The 26,755-nt window shown below is 42.5% G+C and overlaps 2 protein-coding genes across 6 annotated transcripts in view; one reads left to right on the top strand and one right to left on the bottom strand.

Annotated features, from left to right (window-relative positions):
• BAZ1A (bromodomain adjacent to zinc finger domain 1A) overlaps window positions 1–4,578 on the top strand; it is an 83,678-nt gene extending 79,100 nt beyond the window's left edge. The window contains 3 exon segments of the mRNA XM_070588083.1: window positions 1,492–1,634; window positions 3,077–3,164; window positions 3,586–4,578. Of these exon segments, the coding sequence (XP_070444184.1) occupies window positions 1,492–1,634; window positions 3,077–3,164; window positions 3,586–3,782 (428 nt within the window). The 3' untranslated portion in view covers window positions 3,783–4,578.
• An 8,166-nt stretch (window positions 4,579–12,744) lies between these two features.
• LOC139078058 (spermatogenesis-associated protein 31E1-like) overlaps window positions 12,745–26,755 on the bottom strand; it is a 31,259-nt gene continuing 17,248 nt past the window's right edge. The window contains exons 1-5 of one of the 5 annotated variants that reach the window (XM_070588119.1): window positions 20,166–20,272; window positions 17,137–17,184; window positions 16,301–16,361; window positions 15,783–15,843; window positions 12,745–15,509 (exon numbers count right to left, since the gene is read on the bottom strand). In XM_070588119.1, the coding sequence (XP_070444220.1) occupies window positions 14,108–15,509; window positions 15,783–15,799 (1,419 nt within the window). In that variant the 5' untranslated portion in view covers window positions 15,800–15,843; window positions 16,301–16,361; window positions 17,137–17,184; window positions 20,166–20,272 and the 3' untranslated portion in view covers window positions 12,745–14,107. Of the gene's footprint in view, window positions 15,510–15,782; window positions 15,990–16,300; window positions 16,439–17,136; window positions 17,457–20,165; window positions 20,273–22,482; window positions 22,561–26,755 lie in introns of those variants that run through there. The other 4 variants (XM_070588130.1, XM_070588099.1, XM_070588110.1 and 1 more) reach the window with 4 other exon arrangements.

The raw sequence follows: 26,755 nt of genomic DNA, 5'->3' as shown, positions 1-26,755 counted from the left end.
AAGATTGGCACACATGTTAGCTCAGGACCAATCTTCCTCACCAAAAAAAAAGTTGTTAGGGAGCAGCCTGACCAGAAACATAACATTCATTGAAGGGGCAGCTATTTGGGGAATAAAGGTAAACTACATTACTGGTATTTCTACTAGCATAACAGGCTGGTTGTAAGAAATTTGCAAACAGAGTTCTGTTTTTAATGGAGAAATTTGGCCAATATTTGAACAGTCTCAGTATAACACATTTCATTCTTTTCCACCTTTTCCTCCTTCAAAATAGACATACCACCCATCATCACCTAGATAAGCTACATTAGGTTATTCGGTGAGGTTCCTATCTGGCATACTGAATTTGGAGGCGGGAGAGAGTTGGGGCAGTAATAATGTTAGGCAGTGATCACTAGCTATCTTTTTAATTCTGATAAAGGTTGTTTATAGTAATCTACCCATATAATAATCTCTTTATCTATTTATCTCTTCAATCCTATCCTTTTTTTTTCAATGTCAGTAGTAATAAAACTTTTATATTTCCAAAAATGGTACTGTTCTTTGAAGAACGGTAGATGGGTTGTATTGCATTATTCAAACACATGGCAAGATTAAGGAATTCACTGGTGAAAGAATAGAACATTTCGTCTGCTTATGCCATCACCCAACTGTCAGGTTTGGGGGGACTATCAGGTAACTTTATACCAAGATCTCATTCATCCTGTTTTGCTCTTCCACAGTTTGAACTCCAAGCTATTTGGAAAAATAATACACCTGAAACATTTTCATTCAAGCAACTCTGCTGAAAAGTATTTTAGTTGTTAATCGATTTGTGAAATTACTAACCTGGTTCTAAGGACAAATAAAGGGGGAATTGTGTAGATTTACATTTGAGTAGAGAATTTAAATACTTGAATTAATATATGGACTATACTACTTTTCTAATTCATACATCTTAGATTTCATTATACACACTGTAGATGTTATGAGAAAGCATTTTGCTTTAAGAAAATTCTTAATATAAAATTAAGATTTATGTGAACAATCTTTTACTTCATCGTTGAGAATTACTTTTCTCTTATGCAAGGTAATTTATAAAGAGGCCTGGTAGATAGATCTGAGGAGATTACTTTCCTAAGAATGTGTTTCAGGAAATACTAGAGAATTGCTTACTTTTATTTTACTGTACTTGAAAATGTACTTTTAATAAAATGGAGTAAAAAACAATCTACAAACTTTGTGTTCTAGAATTTTCTTCTGTATTACACTCTATCTACAATGTGTTACCAATGAATGTTTAATTCAACTGGAAATTTTTAAGCTTGAAAGGGAAATAGTGAATATTTGGTCCAGATTTTCGTCTCTCTTGGAATGTTAGTTTGACATCTCAGTAGATAGAGTGTCAATTTCCTGTTTGAATTTAGTTTGTGTTTGTATGCCCTGTTTAGCTTGTGGTGATCAAATATTTTGCTTTGTCATCACCTAAAATTAATTTACTTATTTCTTCAGAGTCCTCTCCTGTGACTCTGAGTCGAAGGAGTTCAGGCCGACAGGGAGGAGTTCATGAACTGTCTGCTTTTGAACAGCTTGTTGTGGAGTTGGTACGGCATGATGACAGCTGGCCTTTTTTGAAACTTGTTTCTAAAATCCAGGTAATATTATTAGACTTTGTAAAATGTATTAATGTATATTATCTGATTTAGTCTGCATGGCAACTTCGAGGTAGTCAAAACACCTGTTAGTCACTGTCTTCCCTTTTTTTGGAGGAAAAAAAAATTCTTGGAAAGTTGGTTCCTGTGTTGAAAAAATGAAGTTAGACAGCATAATCTCCTCAGTCCCTTCCAATCCTGTGACTGATTCTTATAAATGATGACAGTGTGTTGAAATAACCTGAATGTTTTATTCTGTGTAATAAATATGAGTAGAATTAATTCAACCGACTACCATTATTCGTATTTCTGTTATGTAAAACAGTGGTTCTCAAATTTCAGCATATACCATAATCACCTGGAGGGCTTGTTAAAACACAGATTACTGGGCCCCACCCTATAGTTCCTGATTCACAGGTCTGGGATGATACCCAACCATTTGCATTACTGACAGGTCCTCAGATGATGCTGATGGTGCTGGCCCAGAGACCACAGTTTGAGAAACATTGATGTAAAAGATAGGTACTCTTAAATAACAGAGATGGCCTAACCTAACGAGGGGATCTGAGATGGCACTATACTTACTTATATATGTGTGGCAGAAGGTGATATGGTATAGCAGAGACAGGCCAGCATGCACTGCTGTAAGAGAAATTACAGTGGTCTTTCAGAAATAGAGGAGAAAAAGAGATTGATGAGAGCATTTCAGAGGGAAGGAATAGTAGGAATTAGAAAGTTTTTAATGGAAGAACTATTTGGTCTGGTCATTGAAGAAAGATGGAATTTTAACAGTGGGAAATGGAATAAGGACATGTCAGGAAGAGGGGACGATAAGATTAAGACCCAGAAATGAGAATATGGGGACAGGTAGGTAGTGTGAATAGAGCAGAGAGGGTGTGAGAGAGGCTCAGACACAACTAGATTATACAGGGTCTCACTTGTCAGGGTTAGGTGAGGTTTTCTGAATGAAAAAGTGACAGCACCAGAATTCTACTTTGAGATATCTAGAGCAAGAATGTGAAAGATTAATTAACATTGAATAGCATCTTATAAAAATTAAATCTCAGTTTGACTCTAGCTCATTTTTCCTGAGTAGTTTTTGTGCTGAATTAAGTTTTGTTACATACGTTTTACTCTTTATTACAAATGCAATAATGCTCATTAAAGAAATTTTTATGGATCTATGTATGTATCTATAGAGAGAGGAAGAGAGCACACAGGCAAAACCATAATCTTTTTCTCTTCACAGTACATTAACATTTTTTATAGTATCAGATAGGCTTCTACAACATTATAGAGACTGAAATGTATTATGTGGTTTTAATGGAATAATAGTATTCAGAGGCTAATATTCAGTTGCTTTTAAGTGCAAGACCTTCATGTATTTGATCGCTTATCTCTGATAGATCTTTTTATAGGAGAGATATATTTGAATTATTTTACAGGTCCCAGACTATTATGACATCATCAAAAAACCCATTGCCTTAAATATAATTCGTGAAAAAGTGAACAAATGTGAATATAAATTAGCATGTAAGTAATTTATGTTTTTCTCTAATTGTTTTTGTTTAAAGAGATTGCAATGATGTATACTAATGTAATTGTGTACCTGGCATCCCAGGAGGTCCCTAAAATGTTTGTGTATATAGAGATGAAAGATGGATGGGGATGGAATGAGTTAAAGACATTTTACAGAATCTGATCCTAATAGAAGTTCTGTATAATTATATAATGTATCTAATTACATAATTGCATGGTTTCAGTAAAACAGTTTTAAAGTATTTATAGTTAAACAGTTTTAAGCTTCAGTTCTGCTATCTTGTTTCAGAGTGTTCAGTTTCTAAAGAGAAAAGTGGGCTTCCATTTTCTTAATGTTTCCGGATATGATATAAACACAAATAATATTTATACTTTATGTACTTTCATCCTAATCTCATTTGTTTTTTCTTTCCAGCTGAGTTTATCGATGATATTGAGTTAATGTTTTCGAACTGCTTTGAATACAACCCTCGTAACACAAGTGAAGCAAAAGCTGGAACTAGGCTTCAAGCATTTTTTCATATTCAGGCTCAAAAACTTGGACTCCACGTCACAGCTGGCAGTGTGGATCAAGTTAGCACACCACCGGCTGCCAAAAAGTCGCGAATCTAACTTTGTCCTTCTAAAGGATATATTTGAGGAAAACAAATTGTTCATGAAAATGGAACATTAAATCATGCTCTAAAGCAGACGTATATGTATAAAGCAATAACAACTGATTGACCACCTTGAAGTGTGGCCTGCACTATATTCTCAATTTTAATATTAAGCACTCAGGAGAATGTAGGAAAGATTTCCTTTGCTACAGTTTTGTTCGGTATCTGATAAGTTTGATAGATGTATTGGATACAGTACTGGTTTACAGAGGTTTTTGTACATTTTTGAGATCATTCATGTGTCCCAATATCTTGGAAAATATTTTTTCACCTATGACTTATTTTGTCATGGGTGATTTTTTTTTAGAAGTGTGGTATTAAGGGAGATTTGTCTACACAGATAAATCTTCTGTTATAGCACAGTTTAGAAAAAAGTGTTTATGTCTAAGAAGTGTTTAATGAACACATTCTTTCAACACTATACATGAATGGATCCAATTTTATGTCCTTGAAGTGCTGTGCCAGTGCGGGCTGGAGGTGTTAAGTCTGAGTTTATTAACTAGATATTTATTTAGCATTCAAAGTAATTTGTGAATTTGTTTTGTATTTATAAAATTTGTACCTGGAAAATGTTCCTTAATTTTTTTAAACATGTTACTGTGTTTTTGTTTCTCTAACTTCCTTAATGATCAGTTATTAAAAGATAACACGCTCCCTTTTCCCTGCGAGTTCTTTCAGTTTTACAGAACTGTATCATAAGTTTCTATGTACAACTTTGTAAGTGTACAAATAAAATGATACCTTTTTTTCAAGTATTCTGAATTTCTCAAATTTTTACAAATCAGAATTGGACTTCTAATGTGATACATGCAGACCACAGGAGCCAATGTTTTATTGTAGCTGAGTCTCTATAGCAGTGATTTACATCTTTTTCTGCCCAAACCCTGGCAGAGTAAAGATACCTCCCATCAGTAACAGTAACATTCTATGGCAGGGATTCTCATTACAAGGAGGAAAGAAAGTTTGGCATATGCCCACCTAATTAGGAAACACCACCCTGGAAATTTTTAAAAAATAAAATAGAAAGTGCTGTTTCTTAGGTGTGGAAGAACCACAGAGGTCGAAGTTTTGTAGGATTAGCTGTTCCTTTTTAGGATGCAGAAGGCAGGTCTCCTCTCTAGGGCTTTTTTGGGAGGCAGGAGAGAGAACCGTCCCTCTATTTTCTCGTTTTTATTTTCTCATCTGAAATCTTAAGGATACTGTATTCTCATTTCACTAGGTTCATTTATTTGAGAAGTTAGCCCTCTTTCATTTCCTTCTCATGTGCTTTGAGATTATCAATTCTCTGGATTCTTTGCCTGAATATGTTCATATATGTGACTTTTGGTAAATTTGTAATCCTTTCCATATGCCAATAACCAAATTTCTTAGAATATCTTAATAGCATTTAAATATCCAGGAGAGAATTCTAAAATATAATTACATTTTAGTAGTAAATTATGTGAGTACTTAATATTCTTCACTTTTTAATGTTAATAACAAGTAACTTTAGATTGGCTTTACTTCTGGACAACAAACACTAAGAAGGAACCATTTCTGACCAACTAATTGAATTATTTAGTCCAAAAGTCAATCTTAAAACTTGCAATTTATCTTCAGACTCAGTTAAAATTGCCTTTTATTTACTTATTTTTTTCTAATTTTTGTTCTTTTTGAGGAAGATGAGCCCTGAGCTAACATCTGCCACCAGTCCTCCTCTTTTTGCTGAGGAAGACTGGCCCTGAACTAACATCCATGCCCATCTGCCTCTACTTTATATGTGGGACACCTGCCACAGCATGGATTGACACGTGGTGCATAGGTCTGCACCCAGGATCCAACCGGGTAAACCTGGGCCGCTGAAGCGGAATGTGTGAACTTGACCACTGCACCACTAGGCCAGCCCCAAAATTGCCTTTTAGAAATAGTAAAAGAGCAGAAATAAATAGAGACTAAAAAAAGAAAAAAATCAATGAAACCAAGAGCTGGTTCTTTGAAAAGATAAACAAAATTGACAAACCTTTAGCTAGACTCACCAAGAAAGGAAGAGACAGGGTCAAATAAAATCGGAAATGAAAGAGGAGAGATTACAACAGACACCTCACAAATAAAAAAGATTATAAGAGAATACTGTGAAAAGCTATATGTCAACAAATTGGATAAGCTAGCAGAAATGGATAAATTCTTAGAAACATACAACCTTCCAAGACAGAATCAAGAAGAAATAGAGAATTTGAATAGACCAATCACCAGTAAGGAGATTGAAACAGTAATCAAAAACCTTCCCAAAAATAAAAGTCCAGGACCAAATGGCTTCCCTGGTGAATTATATCAAACATTCAAAGAAGACTTAATACCTATCCTTCTCAAACTCTTCCAAAAAATTGAAGAGGAGGGGAAGCTTCTTAACTCATTCAATGAAGCCAACGTTTATCTTGATACTGAGACCAGACAAGGACAACACAAAAAAGGAAAATTACAGGCCAATATCACTGATGAACATCACTGCAAAAATCCTCAACAAAATACTAGCAAATCGAATACAACAGTATATTAAAGATCATACACCAGGATCAAGTGAGATTTATGTCAGGGATGCGGGGATGGTTCAACATCTGCAAATCAATCAACATGATATACTACGTTAACAGATGGAGAATAAACATCACATGATCATCTCAATAGATGCAGAGAAAGCATTTTACAAGATACAGCATTCGTTTATGATAAAAACTCCAAATAAAATGGGTATAGAAGGAGAACACCTCAACATAATGAAGACCACAAATGACAAACCCAGAGCAAATATCATTCTCAATGGAGAAAAACTGAAAGCTATCCCTCTAAGAACAGGACCCAGACAAGGATGCCCGCTCTCACCACTGTGATTTAACATCGTATTGGAAGTCTCAGCCAGAGCAATCAGGCAAGAAAAAGAAAGAAAAGGGATCCATATTGGAAAAGAAGAAGTGAAACTGTCATGTCACTCTTTGCAGACAACATGATTTTATGTATAGAAAACCCTAAAGAATCCACTAAAAAACTTTTAGAAATAATAAATGAATACAGTCAAGTCATGGGATACAAAATCAACATACAAAAATCGGTTGTGTTCTATACACTAACAACAAAGTATCAGGAAGAGAAGTTAAGAATTCAATCCCATTTACAATTGCAACAAAATGAATAAAATACCTAGGAATAAAGTTAACCAAAGAGGTGAAAGATCTGTACACCGAAAACTATAAAACATTGTTGATAGAAATCGAAGAAGACATGAAGAAATGGAAAGATATTCTGTGCTCTTGGAATGGAAGAATTACACAGTTAAAATGTCCATACTTTTAAAGTAATCTATAGATTCAATGCAATCTCTATCAAAGTTCCAACAACACTTTTCACAGAAATAGAACAAAGTTCCTAAAATTTATATGGAACAACAGAAGACCCTGAATAGCCAAAGGATTCCTGAGAAAGAAGAACAAAGCTGGAGATATCACACTCCCTGACTTCAAAATATACTACAGAGCCAGAGTAATCAAAACAGCATGATACTGGCAGAAAAACAGACACACAGATCAATGGAAGAGAAGAGAAAGCCCGGAAAGAGAAAGAGAAGAGAAGGGAAAGCCCGGAAATAAACCCACACATTTATGGACAGCTAATATTCGACAAGGGAGCCAAAAGCATACAATGGAGAAAGGAGAGTCTCTTCAGTAAATGGTGGTGGGAAAACCAGACAGCCACATGCAAAAGAATGAAAGTAGATCATTTTCTTACAGCATGCACAAAATCAACTCAAAATGGATTAAAGACTTGAATGTAGGACCCGAAATTGTGAAACTTCTAGAAGAAAACATAGGCAGTACGCTCTTTGACATCAGTCTTAGCCTCATATTTTCAAATATCGTGTCTGACCAGGCAAGGGAAACAAAAGAAAAAATGAACAAATGGTACTACATCAAACTAAAAATCTTCTGCACAGCAAAGAAAACCATCAACAAAAAGAAAAGACAACCTAAGAATCGGGAGAAGATATTTGCAAACCATATATCAGATAAGGGGTTAATATCCAAAATATACAAAGAACTCATACATCTCAACAACAAAAACACCAACAACCCAATTAAAAAATGGGCAAAAGATCTGAACAGAGATTTCTCCAAAGAAGACATATGGATGGCCAACAGGCATACGAAAAGATGTTTAACATCATTAGCTATCAGAGAATTGCAAATCAAAAGTGCAATGAGGTATCACCTCACTCCGGTCAGAATGGCTATAATTAACAAGACAGGAAACAAGTGTTGGAGAGGATGCGGTGAGAAGGGAACCCTCGTACACTGCTGGTGGGAGTGCAAACTGGTGCAGCCACTATGGAAAACAGTATGGAGTATCCTCAGAAAATTAAAAATAGATATACCATAGGATCCAGCTATTCCACTGCTGGGTATTTATCCAAAGAATTTGAAAACACAAATACGTAAAGATACATGCACCCCTATGTTCATTGCAGCATTGTTCACAATAGCCAAGACTTGGAAGCAACCTAGGTGCCCAAAAAGGACGAATGGATAAAGAATATGTGGGATATATACACAATGTAATACTACTCAGCCATAAGAAATGATGAAATCCGGCCATCTGTGACAACATGGATGAACCTTGAGGGTAGTATGCTAAGTGAAATAAGTCAGAGGGAGAAAGGCAAATACCATATGACCTCACTCATAAGTAAAAGATAAAAACAATGACAAACAAGCACATAGCAACAGAGATTGGATTGGTGGTTACCAGAGGGGAAGGGGCGAGGGGGGACGGCAAATGGGGTAATTAGGCTCACATGTGTGGTGATGGATTAATTAGTTTTTGGGTGGTGAACATGATGTAATCTACACAGAATTCTAAATATATTACGATGTACATCTGAAAGCTATATAATGTTATAATCCAACGTTACCGCGATCAAAAGAAAAAAAATAGGAAAGAAAGGGAAGAGAATTTCTGTTTGGTAGTGTAGTTTCTTTGTTATTTTCTTTGATCATCCTGAAGTACATAAAACAAACAAATATACGCACACAGACATCGCACATTTATGAAATTGAAGTTCCCGCAGGTAACCCTCACATTGCATACGCCAGAAGTTCACGTAACCTCAATAGCACAGCCTTCTCAGAGTAAATGGGTGTCTGTCCCATTAGAAACCCTGAGTTCCATTTCATAGTACATTTTGGTTGTAAGCTATTAGGAACCCACTGCCCATCCTCTTTCCTAATTTCTGTGGAAGGAAGGTAAGTGGGGTACTGTGGGCTGATGGGAGAGTGTCGGGAGCATGGATTCAGTGGGCAGGAAAGGAGCCATCACTGCGTGGCTCCTCCCTTGGACTTAATCTTCTAGAAATCCACCTGAAGAACCGAGGCATCATTTCTTGACTACAAATTATTGATTCTAAGAACCCTTTGGTACACACGAGTGCTTAGATATCCAATTTTATAGTTATTACACAATTATACATAAAGACCTATGGGAAGATAATCTTTTACTTGATAAAAAGATAATCTTAGTTATACCAAAAGAGGTATTGTATAAGTTGTTATTTTTATCTTAATCTGATAAATACACTTCCAATTTGTGAATATGCATGATCACAGAATAATTTGCTGCAGAGTAACTCTCTTAGCAGGCACCAAAGTGATCTTTAATGTCTTTCTCAACAGATAAAACAACTTTATTCTTCATAAGTCAAACAAAGACCTTTTTCTGGAGCTGGGACAGGAATTCCAGTCTGCTATGTTATTGCCTCCTATGATCAAATGATGTAGGGAAAATTAAGAAACACATGGAGCATATCAAGAAAGGGAGCAGGCATAGTGGGAAGTTATTTACTTTCTATTTCAAAACAGTTACATCGCATTTATGAAGTGTCAGGCATGGTTCCACTTAAAATACTGACCACTGAATGCTTTAATAGTTCAAGTGTGGCAGAAATAATATGTATCTGTAGGATCTGATACACAAAAGAGCATCAGAAGTGTCTCTGAACATGGAATTACTGAGAGCATTGGGCCAACCCCTAGCTCTGCATTCTGTCCAGGCATTCTAACCGGCACGTTCCCAGGGGCTCACTTCTCACCAATACCGTCTGTGACTCCCGCTTCTGAGGATGCTAAGCATTGCAACGCTGCTTTGCTGCTCTGATCAAGGTTTTCCTTTGCTCTGCACCTTCCCCACAGTTCTGTAACATCTTAAGCGTGACTTAAAGTCCAATTCCAGAAAAGCCTCCTTTTTAGAGAATTTCAGAGAAACTTCCAAAGTCCATCTCTCCAAATACTTCATTCCACTTCTATTAAACCACTTTTAGCATTAGCTTGGTAGCAGAATCATCCACGGGTATGGCTGACTTTTCTCCTGGATACCAAACTTTTGGAGAGCAGGAACTATTTTAACAGGTTCAAGCAACATGGAGGAACCTTGAGATTCTGTGGACCCAGGCACACCTCTTCCAGACAAAGCCTGTGTAGGGTCAGAGCCAGGTGACTTCCTTGCCTATGTCGTATGTCTAGTGTGTGGCAGAGGTGGGCCTATCGCACAGTCCCTTGACTCTCAGTCTTGTGTTCTTGACCCCACAGAGCTCAACACAATTTTGACCTGCTTGTCCTTCTATGATAAGGATGGCCCTCCAATAAGCCAATGAGTAGATACTGGGCACTCAAATATGCCGGGCGTAGCATCATAGAACTAAGGAAGAAATAAGGGAAAACGAAAAAGAATCATCATGTATTTATTAATAGGCCACCAAATTGAAATTTTTAGCCTTCATCCTTAAAGTACCATTTTGAAGAAATATCCTACTACTTTTCCTCATTTGTGAACTGCAAATGCTACGAGTTGTCATTGGATCTGAACACAAGGTACGTGTTCACTTTAGTATCACAAATCTTCTCATCTTTGCTATACTACATTCTGCTTACGATTTGTTTATGAGTTGTGCATCTCTATTCATGAAGGAGATTGTGGCTTTTCTTGAAACGTGAGGTTCCTGGTCTCCTTCACAGCTATGCCATGTCCACCTCCTCCGTCTCCCAGTTTGCCTGTTTCTTTGGTCCCAGCCTTCTCTACTAGGAAGCACAATGCTGATGTCTGCATTGGAATGCGTGGTAAACTCCAGCAAGGTGGAGAGAATGAAAGAGGATGAGAGAAATCCACCAGCACTTCAGATAAAGAAATGAAAATTCTTGGGGAAATGCAAATGGACACAAAAACCATTAAAGAGAGTTGAGTTCCTGAAGGTGAGGTTGTTTTCACATTCAAAAAAATTAATCATTATAATGGATCACATTAACAGAATGATGGAGAGATATCCAATGATCGCCTTAGTCAATGAAGAAAACGTTGGTGCAATTCAGTATTTTAGATGACTTATTTTCCCATTGCATCATATTCTTGACAATCCCAATGTGATTTTCTCATATTCCACGAAGTTTAAAACCTCACCCTGTTCGGTACTTGTTCTAGACATCCATTTCCATTTCTTGTGAAGACATTAGGGCTCTTTTTAAAGACACCCCTCCATAGATTCCCTGAAGACTCTTTGGGTGACTACAGAAGTCACTATTTTCCAGAGAAGAGTGTAAGGAAATGGGGCCTCCATAGGGCATTCCCAGGGAGGCCAGCCGTTGGAATGTCTCTGTGGTGCAGCCTGGGACCTCATGTTACTGCTAAGGAAAGCAAAAACCAAAGGAATACCGCTTAGGTGGCCGGCAGCAGCTCAGAGGAAGGGTCTGCTCTGTGACTGCCTTTTGGGCTCATCCCACAGGTGGAGCTGCACCCAAAGCAGCAGCTGCCTCCTGGGATCTGCAGACCAGAGGGGGAGCCATTCCTCCAAATGGGGACCCTGGGCTAAGACCCATGACTGAGATAGCGAGTCCTGCTTTCAGGCTCTCCCACACAAGAGTTCTGGGTCTGTCAGGGCCTCCTCACAGCCAGCTGCTCAGAGCAGGGACTGACGTGACTCAGGCCTCACGCGTGTTCCCTGAATTGGCCTGCCTCCCAGCTCAGAGAAAGGATGAGGAGCGAATGTGTTTTAAAATGTAAATCAATCAGAAAACTCTTCCAGAAAACGTAATCCAACTGGAACAGTGTGAATAGTAGAGAGGAACCCCTGGTATTAAATAAAGACCGTGCACCCAAAATTTAGGGAAATTGGATTATTTCCCTGACACACATGATGATTTCTATCCCTGTCATAACAGAAGACAGAAGTACAGGAATTGCCTGCTGTTCTGATATTAAGACGAGTTTCAGAAAGCTTCCCTTTTCTCTTCTATTCAATATTCCTGATTTCAATAGGACCTGGAGAAGCCATAGGAAGGCCAGGAACATTGACATTATCTTGCTCTGTTAGGATTCAGGGGATTCTGTTATCATTTAATCTAGTGATTCTGTGCTAATATTCAAATGAGAAACTGAAGTTGTCTGTTCATTGACAAACAATTTGGGTCCACAGCAACCATCAGTTTATTAATTCAACTGGTGAACAGGAAATCCAGTTCATTCAGCTGACCTGCTCCGTAGGTGTGGATCTCTGTCTAATGTTCTCTGGAGACGAAGAGCAAAGAGCTTCTGACAAGTTAAAGGTCATGCGTCTCCTATCCAAATACGTTTTGACAGTGTTTTATTAAATGTGGTGACACCTGTCCCTTCCCTGTCCTCGGCATCTGTGCCGTGCGTTAGGTAATGGACTTTTCCTCAGGAAATGGCTCAATCAAAGACAAGGTGTTAGGTTTACTCTCTCTGACCTGTTTCAACCTTTCAATCTGTAATGCAGGATGCATTTCCTTCTAAGATCCCGGAGTGGGGCCCATTTTCAAACCTTCATTACTCATCGCCATTGATATTTATTATGCAGAAAAATTTAGGTTTACACAAAAACCATCACAAGACGTTCATAGCAGCTTTATTCGTAAGGGGTAAAATTATAAAAATCAAAAACTTTCCTTCAATAGGTAAATGATTAAACTCTGGTGGCAGTTGCCTCCTTCCCCCACGTCCCACCCTAGGCGCACAGCGTCCCACCATCAGATGGTGACGCCACACACTCAGCCCCCGCCTCCGTTCCCCAGGAAGAGAAGGCAGGTGCAGCAGAGCAGGGCCCCTTGCTCCTCTGGGCAGAGGGGGACGGCCCGCAGCAGCCTCCATGCTCCCCACCCGCCTGCCCTCAGAGCCAGAAGCACAGTCGTCGTTGCTGCTCCTCCAGACTGTGACAAGGACAGAGGGAGGGTGACGCTGGGCTGAGCGGGTTGCGCAGGCCCATCTCCATCGCGGCTTCAGCAGGGAGAGAAGAAGCTCCTGGGGCAGCATCATCTATTCCCACCAAGAGCTCAAGGTGCGGGGCAAGCTTCCTCCCCCTCTGGACTCAGGGCCAGCACTGCCCCACACTCCCCTCCCCACTCTGTGACCTGTGAACTTGTCTCTACACTTCCTGGAGCCTCTGCAAACCCCCTCCCTACACTGCACAAGTTCAAGGGCAAGAGAACGCAGGAGAAGACAGGCTGGACCCATACTGGGTCTTAGAGGTTTTGCTCATCTGGAAATATCCTAAAGCTTCCATTTGTTTTTGTAAGGACAGCGTGATGGGGACTTCAGGTGCAATGAGGGAGTCGGGGTGAGGGCGGGTGAGCCACGCTGCGGTCAGCCTCCCCCCATGGCCCTGTCCCTTCTGGAAGCCAAAGCAGACACTCAGGAAGGGCAGAGCCTGACCCCATTTCTGCCCCTAGCAGGGCACAGACAGAGGCCACCAGCTCTCAGGAGAAAAAACATGTATTTGGGGAAAATTGGGGTAGGAAGACGCCATTGGCACAGAGGGTAGACTAAGGAGAAAAACCAGGTTGTCTGTTCCTCCACGTCCCTGTTTGAGGAAAGGTGTGTCAGGCACAGTCTGGCTCACCCCAGGAGACATGTATCTGAAGACAGCATGGTGGGTAATGTGGGGCTGAGGCAGCTGCCACCCTCAGCCCAGGCTGGCAGGGTTTGGCTGGGGACCGCAGCTGCCTGGATAGCAAGGTCCAGTTGCCATGCCTGTCTCTGATCCACTCCTTCGTGTTAGGACAGTTGTGGCCCCTGGGGGCATCTTGGGGACTGTCCTCTGTCATCGTTCTTCTCTGCTCTGGGGAGGAGGGAACGTCGTGGTAACAGGTGTGTCCAGCTTCCCAGGGCTGAAATGGTTTTTGTGATGCTTCATCTGGGAGGCACGAAGTCCTTGGCGAATCCTCAGTTTCTCTCCCAGGGCCCGGACAAAGGATGTCACTGTCGATGGTGCTTGAACAGCCCTGCCATCCGACGCCGAGCTGTGTGTGACCTGTGCCTGGCTCTGGGCAGTGGCTGATGGGGGCTTGCCTTTGCAAGGGGATCCTCTGGTGCTTCATCCTTGTTGGGCTTCAAGCATGGCAGGAAGCATCTCAACATTCTTCTGAATGGATTTTCTCGAAAAACCTCTTCCTTCTCTTGCAAGATCTGGAGGGATTGGGTCCCAAGGGTGTCTCCTATTCCCCTGACCTGGCTCCAAGACTGGGACCCTGACTCCCCCTCCAGTGTTGCCACCCCACAGCAGGGCTCTGGTGAGGCCTCGCCCCCACTCTCCTCCCGAGGCTCATTCCTGGCCATTGCTGACCCTGGACTCAGGTGTAGACGGCCTTGCTCTGCCCCCACGACAGTCCCACTCTGCCCATTTCTGTCTGAGAGGCTGAATGTGAAGCTCAGGGAAGGCGGCCGGCCCTCCTGTGCAGTCAGAGAAGCCTCTGAGAGGTCACGGCCATCACCAGGTAGGGTCTCTCCCAGGGCCTTCTGGTTTTCCTTACAAACAGGTGAGGTTGCAGGGAGGGGACAGGCCAGGCTGGGAACTGATGCTTTTGCTGTCAAAGTCTTATGTTTCTCTCCTGGAGGGGGCTCAAGAGGCTTTCCCATGAACTCTGCAATGTCGGCTCTCAAGTGGGCCCCAGAATCACAGGTGGCAGAGGGGGAAAAAGTGAACCGTGGAAGGGCCGAGGGTTGAGCCTCACATGCTTTCAGATCTGCAGGCTCCAAGGACAGGAGGGGTAGGCCCCACTGGAAATTCAGCCCAGATGTGGTACTGGGTGCTTCGAGCATCTGAGGAGTGCCTGGATCATCTTGTTCTTCTTTTTCCCAGACCTTCGTTTGTATTCTGTTCGTGATTTCTGTCTCGAGCAGCTTCTGGACATCAGGGTTGGCAACTGAGGGGCTATCAGTCTCTCCCTCCCTATTTGTGGGGCCTCTCCAGAATGAGGGCACTGGTTGGTGGCAGGACGCATGCTCTTGCTGGGACTCGAAGTGTGATAACATGGGAAAGAACAAGACCTTGATAATGTTCCACCGGTAGAGGAACTCAATGCGACAGCTCATGTGACTGAGGCCTGAAGTGGGAAGTGGCAAACATGAGTGACCTGGAGCTGAGCTCATGGCAATGGTGCCCAGTGGGATTCTGGTCAAGTCAGCTGGAGGTTCTGCTGGCAGGGTGGAAGCCAGAGGAGCCAGGGAAAGTGCTGGAGTCATGGCGAGAGGAGCACCTTCCACAGGCTTCCCACACGGCTGGTGGGCTCTGGCAGACGCTGTGTTGCACGCCTCCTCAGGGTAGTCTTGACATGATGAGTGATGGAAGCATCCCTTGGAAGACAGCCTCCCCGGCGAGCTGCGGGAGACAGGAGGCACAAGCTGCATCCAGGAGCAGAGGGGCCCGGGACAGCAGGGCAGGCCAGCCGGGGGTGGCCCCGTGAGACCCATGGCCCTCCATGGCCCCACCCACTCTTCACCAAATTCTCCTGCTGTCCCTCACCCCAAGCCTTTTGCCACCCCTGTCTCCATGGCATCCCTCCCAGCTTAGCCCCCAGCTGCCTGCAGCCCTGGGGCCACATCAGAGACTCTGGGAGGAAGAAGTCCAGGAGAGAAGGGCAAGGTTCCTTACCTTTGCAAAAGCGACATCGGGCTCCACACTTCTGCCAGGCCCTTCCGACCAGCTCTGTAAGCTAGAAATCAGGACACTGGGTCACGGCGCCGAAGGTGGGGGCCTAGGGCTCTTACAGGAGGCTGCGTGCAATGTCCCTTTAAAAGGGAGACTGTTGGGAGGTCAGACTCTGGATCCCAGGCACCAGTGTCCAAGGCCACAGGATCCCTGATGGAGATGGCAAAGCTGCTGATGGGTTGAGATTTGTCCTTGACAAAGTGCTTCCACCTCCACCACAGCCCACATGCCCCTGCTGGGCAACACCCATTTCCAGACCCCTCCTGGCCTGGGCCTTGATTCCCAGCACAGAATCTGGCAAGTACTCAGGTTTTCATCTCCTTCCTGGGAGCCTCCCTGAGGGCTCTGTTTCCTGAGGGACGGGCTCAGCCCCTGGCATCCTCCAGCCCATGGAGCTGGGCGCTCAGGAACAGGAGGTGGAGGCCAGCTCTGGGGCACAGCACTGAAAGGCAGAAGCTTACCTTTCAAAGCTCCCCTTTTCTTCCTGCTCCTGCTGCTCCTCCCTCTCGGCTCCACTTGACGCTGAGAGGAGAGAAAAAACAAGCAACTCTAGGGGCTGAGACCCAAGGCTCTCTCTCCTCTCTCTGGACCAGCTGTAGACACTCAGTGTTCATGAGCAAGATGACCATCTACACTCAACTCCTGGGGCTCTGGGCTGTTTCTTTCCTTTTACTCATTTTTAAAGTGGATAATAGAACATGAAATGAATATTTGGTGTCTTCCTTCTTTGAAGAACATAAGGAAGGATTTTCTATGTGAGACCCACCATGGATTTCTTTCATCACTGTTCCTCTGTTCAAGAATCACGCACATTCTCAGACATACAGAAGCTTCTGAGCTTCCTCAGGGAGGACTTTGCTTCCCGAGGCCAGAGCCCCACTCCAGGTCCTGCTCAGAGGCTCTCAGGGGCTCAGCACTGCCCTCAGATCAGCCACGATAGAGGAAAGGCCTGGTCAACACACCTTCCCTGGGAAGGCGGCTGGGGAACCAGTGCTCAGGGCCTGACCTTCCACACAGATCCCACTCAGCATCCCTTCCTTGACCGCTGGTCACTGCACTGGAGAGTTTCCCTGGAGCCAGCCCTCTGAGACACCTGGACTCCTGCTCTGAGATCTTCGGATGGAAATCCTTGTACCCACTCTAATGCCTGCCCACCCAGCCTGGCTTATCCCTAGAAGGATGATGTTCTATTCTTTCCCATCCCCGGAGTCCCTCTAGTTGATTCAGAAAAGTGGAAATCATAGGAGAAAAGAAGAAAGACTCATCTTCTGGTGGGTCTTGGCCCAGGGTTTCTTACCTTCCCGATGTGTCTCCGTTTGCAAGGTGGTCGTGAGGGTGGATTCCTCTGGAGGGAGGGAAGGAACAGGAGCAAGAGCCCCAGTCCACACAGGAAGGGGAGGATGGTACCAATCACCCAGGAAGTGGAACTGGAGCTCAGCCAGGTAGCAATAACGCTTTTCAGAAACATGAGAGGATTCTCCATGTCTGAAATGCAGTGCTGCCCTCAGGCAACTGAGCTCTGGGAGTGGCTTGGAGATTATTACCCCAGGACCCCATGACATAACTGTGGTCTTGTCACAAAGGGGTCCTGAGGGCTGGGGAGGGAACAGCAGGGAAGCAGGCTGGTCCACAGCCCCTCCCCCACCATCTGGCCTACAACTCCATCCCTCCACCCTCCTGGGCCTTCGAGACCTTAGTCAGTTTTCTATTTCTTCCACCTGGAAGCCAGATATCACCTGGTTCCTTCCATCTCTTGGATTCTTGGTTTTGAACCGACCTATCTCATGTCCTTTGGAAGTCTGAAGTTCTCCCAGGAATTTGATCCAGTTCCCAGGAATTCTTACTCTGATTTTCCTCTGTCCTCAACTCTGATTGTTGTTTTCACCTCACTTATTGACTTTGTTTGTGTGTGAGGACGCTGAAGTGCTGCTCTCTTAGCTGATCTCAATTATACAATTCAGTGTTTTCGACTCTAGTCACCACATCAGACATGAGATCCTCAGACCTTCTGGATCTCGGAGCTGAAAGTTTGTCTCCTTTTACCTGCCTCTCCTTATTTCCCCCCACCCCACAGCCGCTGGCCACCACTTTTCTATTCTCTGTTTCTATGAGTTGACCTTTCTTTTATTGTTTTTTGAGTTCACATGTAAGTGACTCCAGGCAGTGTCTGTCTTTCTCTGTCTGGCTTGTTTCATGGAGCATAACGCCCTCCAGGTTCATCCATGTTGTGCAAATCTCAACTCCATTTGTCCATGTAATAAGTTTTTAGTTTCGGGAATCTGGAAGTCAAACTTAATTTTATACTTATTTAGTTTTGAACATTAACGTTGTTATTGTTTCCTTCAATCTTTACCATCTTCTCTCAGAACGACTCACACAAAACTTCAAACTAATCATTTACTACTTAAAATAAGGATAAGAAAAATGTAAGTAATTAAACCTCCAATACTGTGTTCTATGTTAGTAGCATTTGTACTTCTGAAGTTAGAAAAGCTTCACAAAGACTTATGGGACATGCTAGACATACACACACACACACACACACACACATGTACACACCCACATACATACACACATTTGCAGAGACCAATTCAGTAGTATCAAACCCAAGAATTAAGCATTTTCTCATCTTCTTTAATCTTTTATATTGTCTGCACCCAATTTCTTCTTATTCTGCCTAAAATAGACAGTCTTCACTCTCCAGAGTTTAGACGCCTGTGTGTCCCACCCGGAAGCTTGGTGTGGGTAAGGTGAGCTGAAGTTCCGACCTTTAAGGTGGACACTGGGGCTGGGTCCATGACCTGGGTTTGAGTCCAGTCTTAAGCAGCCCTTTCTCATCTCCGTGGTTTCCCCTACATGTATTCTCTTTCTTAGAGTAGATCTTGCCTTCCTCCTCCTGCCAGCTCCAGGCCCCTGGAGCCTCAAGTTTTGCCTGTACCTTAGAGAGAGGGCACTCTGAGTCCTAGAGGAATTCCCTGGTGACATCATTGGACATCTTTTTGTCAGTGGGAATTGGGGATTGACTTAGGGATTGTACTTTTCAATCACTATGTGTTAATTTTTCTGACTACTTGGAATATGGACTTGAAAAGAACGTCTATTCTCTGTTGGTCATAGAGTTTCACACAGTCTTAACGGGAATGAGAGCATTTGAATTCATTTGCCTGTACTGTCGTCAAGGCACATGTTCAAGAGCACGCATTTGGCATCTCCTGTTGTTTCTATGTGTCTTCAGCCTCTTCACGCCTTATGATATTTTCACTGTGGCATGACAGTCCCCAGTGTGAACAAGTAAGGTACCTGGGGAGCATGGAGAGCGTCAATCTGGACAACTAGGGCCAATGGGGACCATGGTGGGTCCTCCTGTCTGCTTCATTTGCAGGGGAACTGAGAGGTGGGTCTCATCTTGACCTCGAAAATCAGGCTTGGCCATGCAAGGAACCACCTTTCAATATGACTCTGTGAGACCATATGTATTGGTCTCTGCCCCCACTTCCTGGCACAGTTCTCCTGAAATCTTGTCATTTCCTGGGTGACAGTCCTGTCTATTGTTCTATAGAAGAGACTTTAGGTGGGGTCCTGATGAGCACTGGGCAACAGAAAGACCAAGCCACGAGTAGATGCTGGGAATTTTTTGTCCCACCCTCTCATTCCTTTGTCAAGGCAGAGGGCTGAATATGGAGTTAATATTGACCATGGCTGCATAAGAAAGCCTCCACAAAATCTCAAAAATATGGGGTTCAGGGCACTTCCAGGTGGGTGAACACATCTGCGTTCCAAGAGTTATTCACACCAACACCGTGGAAGCAGAAGCTCCTGTGCTCAGGACCCTCTCAGACAAGGACCTATGTATCACTTCATCTGGATGTTCATCTGTACCCTTTATCCTATCCTTTATAAACTGGTAAACGTTAAGTAAATGTTTCCCTGAGTTATGTGAGCCGCTCTAGCAAATTACTGGAACCCAAGGAGGGGGTCGCGAGAACCTCCAATTTGTAGCAAAGCTGGATGGAAGTTGTGGGTAACCTGGGGACCTACTATTTGTGATTTGTGTCTGAAGTAGGGTGGAGGAGTCTTGTGAGACTGAGCCCCAAATTTGTGAGATCTGACACTCTAGCGTCAGAATCGAGTTAAACTGTAGAGCACCCAGCTGGTGTCGTGGAGAATTGCTTGGTGTGGGGAAGAAACCCCACACATTTGGTGACCGTAAGTGTCAGAAGTGAAGTGTTCTGTGCGAATGTAAAGGAGAAACACACCTGAGGTGGAGAACTGAGTTTTTCCGTCCTCAGGAGGGAAAGACAGCGTTTTTCAAACACAGACTCCTACCAGGTCAGTGCTCTGCCAGGATGTGAGCTCTGTGAGGGGGAACAGGAGCTGGAGAGCTGAGAGAGCGGCCAGTGTAGCTCCATAGTCAGGTCAAAGATTTGTTTGAGGACCCAGCCTTTTCAAAACCTCTGCAGTTTATCTAGAGAAGAAAGAGGATTGCGTGGTTCCGATGGGGTTCTCTGAGACACTGGTTTTCTGTGTGCCTGTTTTCCTCAACACGTCTCCATCACAGACTTAACTCTGCTTACACAAATCTTAACTGCTGTCCATCCAACTGCTCATCCAGTGTGATTAATACAAAAGCAGTGAGTCTTCCCTGGGTTAGCCCTTCTCCCATTGCCGCTGCAGATGAAATGGACCCTTCCCCACACTGCTTGGCCCATCATAGCTCCCTGGGGGCTGTTACAGGCTGGGACGCCCTCTTTGAGATAACTCTGCATCTCATCCTAGGTGGGCAGACCTGGGTGCCTTTTGGCTTCCTCACTCTTGTCACTCCAGATTTTTCTATCATTCACTGCTAATCCTCAGAGTGCCAGGAAGACCCTTCTTCCTGCATTTAACAAGCCCCCAGTCCTGGGGCATCTCTAGGGTCTTGGAAATTTTTCTGGGCTCTGGTGTGGGCTTGAGTCACAGCTTTGTTGTCCCCTCTGTTTTCATTGCTAGGAAGGACAGGAAAGAAAAACAGCCTCAGAAAGGGCAGGGAGACTTCATCTCGACAAGATGGCGGTGTAGGCAGACTCTGAACTCATCTCCTCCCTCAAACACAACCCGGTTACAACTATTTTTGGAAAAATTACCCTGGAAAGAAAACTTGATAAAAAGAACCCCCACAACATGGGACTGTCCTGACTAAGGCAGAAGAGGCAGAAATTCCTTGTGGCCAGAAAAAAAGCCACCTTCAGGACCAGCGGAGTTTCTCATCTGGCCAGGCAGGAGCCACCCTAAGGTATGCAGCTGTCCCTTAAGGAGTGAGGTCTGGAGTGGGGACCAATACTGCTGTAAGCATCCTTCAGACTCAGCACAACTGAGAGGACTATAAGTATCCTTCAGACTCAGCACAACTGAGACGAGGGTGTTACTATCTGGCTTCACTTGGTATTAACTGCAGCAAGGACACCTGCAGAAAAGCTATCAGATGAAAGAACTGGCCATTTAAGTCCCATGCACAAAGTCACCTGTCTTAGCAACTGAAAACCAACAGAGAGAAGGCTGACAGTCCTTTGGTCTCAAAGGACTCAGGATACTCACCTGGTAGGCTCTGGGTGAATCTTGGTGAGAGGTGCAACCTCTCCACAGACTGAGACATTGGTGGTGGCCATTGTCATGAGCTAGTCCAGGCATGCTGACACAGACCCTGGCAGACGCCTTTGAAGGTCTGTCACACCCATTAGAGAGCAGATTTAATCTGTTCAGTCAGGGTAGGCCTCCCACCCTAGGGACCGGCCCTGCTGAACAGCAAGCCCTCAGGCTACTTGTTGGCCTGCATTCACTGGGGGCCTTGATCCTCAGCATGCAGGTGAGGGTGTCTGCCTCTGTGGGACAAGGCCTGTGTAAGGACCAGGTGAAGTGTGGGGGGCATTGGTGGAGAGGTGGGGGCCTCTGCAGTGGGGCACTAGGTTACACTCCACGGGGGAGGGAAGTGTGCATGGACAGGACTGTGTGGATGGTGTGTGTGGTCCTGTGGGGGGTGAGGCTTATCAGCGGCAGAAGACCTGGTCTTCAGAAATAGCCATAAAAAGGATCAGCCCCACCTTCCAAAGCCTGAAACAATTGAGTCCTCCAGTGCCTTGGGTCTGCCCCACTCAGCTACACTCCTAAGAGAATTGACAATAGCCTTACAGGTCTGAGGCCTATAGCAACTGTAAGCCCCTGAGCCTAGCAGCCAGCTACACTGGGTACCTACCCAATTAACAGGAAAACTGCAACAGGAGTGTGCTGTTAGACCTTGGAGCCAATGGTGCTGAGGTTCCCCAAACCAGATTTACAAACAGCTGGCCAAGGAAGGAAAGACTAGACTCCCTGGGTACCAGCATTAAGAGAAACCCTGCCACAGCAGAAGGACACAAATAGCCCACAAAAGGGTCACTCTGGATCATTTGTACTGGTGACGAGAGGGAAGCACATGGCTGGGCCTCAAAAGGCATCTCTTACCTAAGGCCATTTCTCCAAGATCAGGAGACATAGCCGACTCACCTAATGCATAGATATCAGCACGGAGAAAGAGGCGTAATGAGGAGACAAAGGGATACATTTGAAGCAAGGGAACAGGACAAAACCCCAGAAAAAGGACTAAATGAAACAGAAATAAATGACCTACCTGACAAAGAGTTCAAACAAAAACTCATAAGGATGCTCACAGATATTGGGAGAAGACTGGATGGACACAGTGAGCTCATCAACAAAGAACTGGAAAAGATAAAAAAGAACTAATCAGAAATGAAGTATGCCATACTGGAAATGAAAAATTCACTAGAGGGACTAAATAGCAGAGTAGAGGGTACAGAAGAATGGATCAGGAAGCTAGACAAAAGACTAGAGGAAATCACGCAACCTGAACAGAAACAAGAAAAAATAATGATACAGAATGGGAACAGTCTAAGGGAACTCTAGGACAATATCAAGCACACTAACATTCATATTATAGGTGTCCCAGAAGGAGAAGAGAGAGACAAAGGGTCAGAAAATTTATTTGAAGAAATAATAGCTGATATATGCACCAAGAATGAACCCTAATATAAACAGTGGACTTTGGCTGATAAGGTGTCAGTGTGGGATCGTCAATTGTAACAAATGGTGCAGGATGTTGATAATGGGGGAGGCTATGTATGTGTGAGGGCAGGGAGTAAACAGGAAATCTCTGTATCTTCCACTCAATTTTGCTGTGAACCTAAAACTGCCCTAAAAAAGTCTATTTAAAAAAAAAGAGATACATTCAAAGACACTACAGATATATCAAAATGGAATTCCAAAAAATGTTTAAGTAACCCATAGGAAGACAGGAAAAAGAAATAGAGAAACAAAAAAACTGAACAAACAGGAAAAAAAATGATAGACATAAGCCCTAACATATCAATAATTACATGCAACATAGATGGTCTCAATACACCAATTAAATAATAGAAACTGGGGGCCAGCTCTGTGGGCTAGTGGTTAAGTTTGGTGTGCTCTGCTTCAGTAGCCCAGGCTCAGTTCCCAGGAGCAGATCTACACTGCTGTCAGGAGCCACGCTGTGGAGGCAACCCACATACAAAATAGAGGAAGATTGGCACAGATGTTAGCCAGGGAGAATCTTCCTCAAGCAAAAAAAAAAGAAAAAGAAAAAAATTGGCTAGGGACTAAGAGAGAAAGAGAGAGGGTTGAATAAATGAAGCATAGGGGATTTTTAGGGCAGTGAAACTATTCTGTATAATACTATAATGGTGGCTACATGTCATTACAGATTTGTTAAAACTCATAGAATAGATAACACAAAGAGTGAATCCTAATGTAAACTACGGGCTTTAGTTTAAAATAATGTATCAATATTGGCTTATCAATTGTAACAAATATACCACACTAATGGAAGATGTTACTAAGGGGAAACTGGGGATAGGGGTTAGGAGCTATATGAGAATTCTGTACTTTCTGCTCTATTTTTCTGTAAACGTAAAAGTGCTCAAATAAAGTATATTAATTAAAAAAGAGAGACTGGCAAAATGCATTAAGAAACATGACCTAACCATAGGCTGTCTACAAGAAACTCACTTCAAATTTAACTATATGGGTAGCTTGAAAGTAAAAGGATGGAAAAAGGTAATACAGCATGCAAAAATTGATAAAAGAAAAGCAGGAGTGGCTTAATTAATTAATATTATAATTAATATCAGATAAAGTATACCTAAGAGCAATGAAGATTACCAAAGACAGAAAGGGACGTTTTAGGATCAATCCACCAAGAACGGTAATTCTAAATGTGTGTGCACTTACAGCTGCAAAACACGTAGAACAAAACTGAGAGAAGTGAAAAGAGAAATAGGCAAATCCACAGTTATAGGTGGGGACTTCAACGCCCCTCTCTCAACAATTAATAGAACAACTAGGCAAAAATCAGCAAAGATGTAGAACTGAACACCACCATCAATCAACAGGATCTAATCAACATTCACGGAAGTCTCCACCCAACAACGCAGAATACACACTGTTTTCATGCACCCGCAGAACATATACCAAGATAGACCATATCCTGGGCCATAAAACAAACCTCAACAGATTTAAAAGAATTAAAATCATATAGAGTGTGTTCTTTGATCACAATGGAATCAAATAGAAAATCAACAATGGAAATATAACAAGAAAATCTCCAAATACTTGGACACTAAATGATATACTTTTAAATAATCCATGACTCAGACAGGAAGGATCAAGAGAAATTAAAAAATACATTGAAGAGAATGAAAATGAAAAAATAACTTATTAAGCTAAAGCAGACACAGCTAAAGCAGAACTGAGAGGGAAATTTATAGTTCTAAATGCATCCATTAGAAAAGAGGAAAAGCCCCAAATCAATCCTCTAAGCTCCCACCTCAAGATCCTAGAAAAAGAAGCCCTTGGGGGTCAGTCATACGTGAAGTGCCTAACATAGAAATGCAAAACTATTCTGGATGGACTATGCCTCAGTTCAGGCTGCAGAATATTGCTGCAGATAAAGCCCTATTGAAAATGAACCCACAGTCCAAAAATACACAAACAATACACATGAGTGTCCACTGAGAGGCAGTGTGGTGTGACCAGCTAGTGTAGGCTTTTAATTCAGAGTTCAAAATCTGGCTGCGTCCAGTCAATGTAACTTCTCTGACCCTCAGTTTCCTCATCTGTAAGATAAAGATGACACGATATGCTTCACAAAATATGTATACTTTAGTATTATACATTATAGTACCTATATATATATTTATATAATATTTATGTTATATATAATATATTATATGTTGTATATATCATATGTTATATTATATGTTACATATAATATAACACTATATATAATATGTTATATTAACATCTAATACTAATATGTATTAAATAGATTAATATATAATAAAATATAATTGATATATAATATATAATATGCAATATAATTAATATATGGCAAAATATTAATATATATAATATATTATATATTTATAAATACACATATTTTAATATATACAGTATCTAATTTTTAATTTTTTTATTTCAATGAATTTCTCTTAGAATTTAGTCCCAGGAAAAAAACTATCTCCTTACAAACTTCATGTTTCTTTTTATCAGCTCATTGGCGCTCTTTAACTCAAGGACTCCCCCCTTTGCCTCGACCACCAAGAAACTTAAGGCTAAACTTTAGTGTTGCATCATCCCTTTGTCCTTTTAAAAACTGCAATGTAATATCCTGATAGGAAAGTGCAAAATCTCAACCTTGTGTCTTTTAAGCAACTTTAAACGGTTTTTTGGGAAGAATTTAGAGTGTAAATAAATGGATGCAACTCCCTTCTATAATCATTTTCTCATTGTTTCAGACTCTGTCCTACTGCTAAACTTCATTCAACTTTCCCATCTCTGTTATTCTTCTATGTTTATCCCAAGCTTGGAAGTTTCTATTTGAAGGGTTAAAAAAGCAATAGGACTCAGAATGAGTGGGTCTGCAACATTGTGGCAACAAAAGAGCTAAGACTTTGAAAGTTCTTGGATGCTCATGCTAGGCTATGGACCAAATGATGAGAAATACACCAGTGCGTACTGGAAGTGACAAATTCATCAACAATGTATCTTTGCCTCTCTCAGGGAAAAATCGAAGCTGCAGAGACCATCGAGTACTTGATGTTCCTGATCTTATTTTACAATGGTGCTTATTTTTATGGTTATTAAACCATAAAATAGGGGCCAGCCCATGGCATAGTGGTTAAGTTTGGCACGCTATGCTTTGGCGGCCCAGGTTCACAGGTTTGGATCCTGGGAGTGGACCTACAGCACTCATCAGCCATGCTGTGGTGGCAACCCGCATACAAAAAATAAAGGGGGCCGGCCTGGTGGCACAGCAGTTAAGTGCGCATGTTCTGCTTTGGCGGCCCAAGGTTTGTCGGTTCAGATCCCAGAGGTGGACATGGAACGGCGTGGCAAGCCATGCTGTGGTAGGTGTCCCACATATCAAGTTGAGGAAGATGGGCACGGATGTTAGCTCAAGGCCAGTCTTCCTCAGAAAAAAGAGGAGGATTGGCAGCAGTGAGCTCAGGTCTAATCTTCCTTGAAAAATAAGTAAATAAATAAATAAGTAGGTAAGTAAATAAATAAATAAATAAATCGAGGAAGATTGGCACAGATGTCAGCTCAGGGCAAATCTTCCTCAGCAAAAAAAAGGTTGAGGATTGGTAGAGATGAGAATATCCCTTCTCTGAGTCTCTCTTGAGTACCCTTTGGTTCTTAACCAAAAGGACAGGTAAGCAGAGACAACCAGAATGTACTTCTTTGAATTCTTGCATATCTACTTGAAGAAGCATCACCGAGTTCTCTGTATAGTTTACCAGAAGGGTTAGTAATAGGCTGGTTAAGTCTATCTGTAGAAAGAGTTGGGCTGATAG

This window comes from Equus przewalskii, chromosome 1 (genome assembly GCF_037783145.1).
Source record: "Equus przewalskii isolate Varuska chromosome 1, EquPr2, whole genome shotgun sequence".
NCBI classification, from domain to species: domain Eukaryota; kingdom Metazoa; phylum Chordata; class Mammalia; order Perissodactyla; family Equidae; genus Equus; species Equus przewalskii.
Note: the sequence above shows the minus strand (reverse complement) of the source record. Positions and strands in the feature narration are given on the sequence as shown.